The sequence below is a fragment of the Branchiostoma floridae genome, chromosome 3 (assembly GCF_000003815.2).
Source record: "Branchiostoma floridae strain S238N-H82 chromosome 3, Bfl_VNyyK, whole genome shotgun sequence".
NCBI classification, from domain to species: Eukaryota; Metazoa; Chordata; class Leptocardii; order Amphioxiformes; family Branchiostomatidae; genus Branchiostoma; species Branchiostoma floridae.
The window spans coordinates 33,965,756-33,969,577 of NC_049981.1; the positions used below are offsets into that span (position 1 = coordinate 33,965,756).

Below are 3,822 nucleotides of genomic sequence, written 5' to 3' on the forward strand. Positions count from 1 at the left end.
GGAATCCTGTAACGACCCTGAAGATTCCTGTGCGGATGTCCCCTAACGAAGCAGGATGCCCTAACGAGGTCATTAACCCAGACAGATAAGATAGTAAACCACAGGTTCCCTGATCAGACTGGCAGGTGCAGCTCACCCACTGGCCAGCTGCTGAACTCTGACCTCTGGACTGGACCATGTGTGGAACAGTCCGGCACAGTTGATGCCTCGAGTTCAGTCATCCATCTGGTGACACTATGAAGTCCCTTTGTTGATGCCTCGTTAGACCTTTTTTTTACAGCTTAGTTGAATAATGTTTAGTGTTTGCTGAAGGAGCTCTAACTTATTACAGCTGTGTTCCATGTTGTCGTATTACAGTTTGTTTCTCAGCCCCAGTAACCCATTCATCCCCCATTGCAGTCTTCATGGATCATCCCAAATCCCCCCCCCCTGCCACTTCTCTGTTGGTTTGCCCCTAAGGAATCCCCCCTCAACCCAAGTGGTCCGTACCCAGCCTCACTGCATAAGCCACATACCAGTCATACACCGTGCACTCGCTGGGGCGCTTCATAAAACAATCACAGTCAGACATGTAGCCAAACAGCCATATATAGTGATACTGGAACACTGGCCATCCAAACAGGAACAGTCTGAGCTTAGGGCCTGACAAGCCTGGAGCCCGGCCCTAGGAGGATGATAAGATAATACCTGCATGACCCGAGGGGGGCAGGGTGAGGGGGAAGTGTCCAACACCGAAGGGGGGTGGGCAGGGTGAGTAAACAGTTTGGGGCTTATGTTAGCTCCTGTCGGCTTTGGAGGGTTAATCCAACCTGACCTCATCAAACCTGCCTGACTCAGACTAGACTAAGAAAACGCCAGACGACCACACACGCACGCACACACACACACACACACACACACACACACACACACACACTCGCACGCACGCACGCACGCACGCACACACGCACACACACACACACACACACACACACACACACACACTCGCACGCACGCACGCACGCACGCACACACACACACACACACACACACACACACACACACACACACACACACACACACACACACACACACACACACACACACACACACACACACACACACACCATGGTATCTCACATGGATAGTACAGAGGTGGACTCCCCCCCCCCTCCACCATGGTATCTTCCGTGGATAGTGCATGGGTAAACCAGTCCCTGAGATAAGATGGCGGCTGCCCTCCCCATCAGTGGGAGTCTATATTTATCCTGTTAGTGATGTATGGTGACAGACAGGGTGCTGCTACTTCCTGTTTCCTGGGCGCATACCTCAGCAGTGCAGGCAGGGTTTCACCCATGTTAGGTGCAGGCAGGCATTATCTCGTATTAGAAGTGTTGTCGGTTGGAGCTGTGAAGCTCGGAACCTGCAAGGTCTGCGTACTGAAGCCTGCCCACGTGCCAGGATTATCTGGTGTCCTGTATTAAAGGAGGTTGGACTTGGGACGCTCTCTGAGGTACAACAAGTTAAGGATGGGGTCAAATATTATATAGTAAGTTTTTGTTTCTGTACTGTTACCCTTGTTTACAGCTGTTCTTGACAGGGTAGAGTTGTTTACATCTGTTGTTTGTATTTACAGGAATAGTTGTTTATGGCTGTTGTTTGTGTTTACAGGGCGGAGTTGTTTACAGCTGTTGTTTATATTTACATGTTTACAGGGCGGAGTTGTTTACAGCTGTTGTTTATGTTTACATGTTTACAGGGTGGAGTTGTTTACAGCTGTTGTTTTTGTTTACATGTTTACAGGGCGGAGTTGTGAAGACCTGGCAGCGGAGATGGTTTGTCCTCCGAGGAGATCAGCTGTTCTATTACACCAAGGAAGATGAGAGCAAGCTACAGGTGTGTAACCATGGTAACACTGTTGTCATATCTACAGGTGCAGAACCATGGTAACACTGTTAGCATAGCTACAGGTGTGTAACCATGGTAACACTGTTGTCATAGCTACAGGTGCATAACCATGGTAATACTGTTGTCATAGCTACAGGTGCTTAACCATGGTAACTTTGTTGTCATAGCTACAGGTGCGTAACCATAGTTAATGTGTTGTCATAGTGTAGACTGTGTAGAATTCTGGTGTGGCAGACTTTGATCAATTGGTTTTGTTGTGCTGTTGTAACCATGACGATCAATGGGTTTTGTTGTGCTGTAGTAGCCATGACGATCAATGGGTTTTGTTGTGCTGCAGTTGTGACTGTGTCGGTTTACATATGTGTGTCATGATGATGACCTCTGACCCTGTGAGTGGACAGGGTCATATTTGGTCATATGTCTGAGGAATGCACCTGATATCCCTATGGCACTTAAATGCGCCCCCCCCCCCACTTATGAAGTAACCTGATATCCCCCCAGGGCACCATTTTCCTGCCAGGGAACAACGTGGTGGAGCTCCCCCCCAGCCCTGATGATCCCCCCCCCCACACACACTTATCATGTAACCTGATATCCCCCCAGGGCACCATTTTCCTGCCAGGGAACAACGTGGTTGAGCTCCCCCCCTGCCCTGATGACCCCAGCAGGTACTTGTTCGAGGTCGTACCAGGTGAGGAAACGATTCGTCGCATGAAACTTTTGGAAGGGCTAAATTATGTTAATTTATTGTTTATTGTTAATTTACATTTCATAAGACTTTACAAACAGCAGCAACAACAGCAACTTTATATTTTACTTTCTTTCTTGACGTAACAAAAAAGAACAAAAGAAATAAACTACCCAGTAAATGGACAGATCAACATGTTGACTGACACATATTTTGTACACTACTGGTTCTATTAGCACCAACCTTTGAATGTTGGTAGGCGGTAAGGGTTGACTCACCCAAGAATGTAAGAGGGCGAAACAATCCTTATTGTCACAACTACCCCCTGAAATGAGTCTCCAAGTCTGTAAATCTACGTCCATCCTTCCCATAATCCCCCCCCCCAGGTCCGGGTAACCAGCGCATCAACGCCAGCCACGAGACGTACCTGATACAGGCGGCCAGCCAATCAGAGATGGAGGCATGGATACGCGCCATACGCAGGGTCATATACGCACCGTACGGAGGCGGTAAGTACCTGATACAGGCGGCCAGCCAATCAGAGATGGAGGGATGGATACGCGCCATACGCAGGGTCATATACGCACCGTACGGAGGCGGTAAGTACCTGATACAGGCGGCCAGCCAATCAGAGATGGAGGGATGGATACGCGCCATACGCAGGGTCATATACGCACCGTACGGAGGCGGTAAGTACCTGATACAGGCGGCCAGCCAATCAGAGATGGAGGGATGGATACGCGCCATACGCAGGGTCATATACGCACCATACGGAGGCGGTAAGATACGCGCCATACGCAGGGTCATATACGCACCGTACGGAGGCGGTAAGACGCAATAGCCTTAGCGTACATCTCATGTAGATATAAAGGAGGTAAATCGTTTCTGGGGCTTGACGTAATAGTATATAATATTGGAAGCACAGGTCGACAAGCTGGTGTTTTTGCACCTTGCAAATTTGAAGTGCTGCTGGATAATCGATCCTGAGAAGACTGGAGAAGGTTTTATGTGTTCAGCTGCGCACACGTGGCTGATGTCATAAAGGAGTTACTGTAGAACCATGATTCAAACTTTTGGGGTTTCTGTTTGTTGCAGGAATTTTTGGACAAAGTCTGGAGGAAACAATGAGATACGAGCGTCGCTATGGCAACAGAACTGTACCTGTGATCATCGAACAGACGGCAGCGTACATCCGGAAACACGGGATGGCACAGGAGGGACTGTTCAGGTGGGGACTGTTCATTACT

The 3,822-nt window shown here is 48.9% G+C and overlaps 1 protein-coding gene across 5 annotated transcripts in view; it reads left to right on the forward strand.

Annotated features, from left to right (window-relative positions):
• Positions 1–3,822, forward strand: part of LOC118411396 (rho GTPase-activating protein 24-like) — a 10,077-nt gene that overhangs the window by 1,514 nt on the left and 4,741 nt on the right. For 2 of the 5 annotated variants that reach the window (XR_004830667.1, XM_035813660.1), the window contains exons 2-5: positions 1,783–1,875; positions 2,491–2,578; positions 2,962–3,084; positions 3,671–3,803. Coding sequence is in view for 4 of the 5 variants with exons in the window: in XM_035813660.1 (XP_035669553.1) it covers positions 1,783–1,875; positions 2,491–2,578; positions 2,962–3,084; positions 3,671–3,803 (437 nt within the window). In the remaining variant the exon portion in view is untranslated. The other 3 variants (XM_035813661.1, XM_035813662.1, XM_035813663.1) reach the window with 3 other exon arrangements.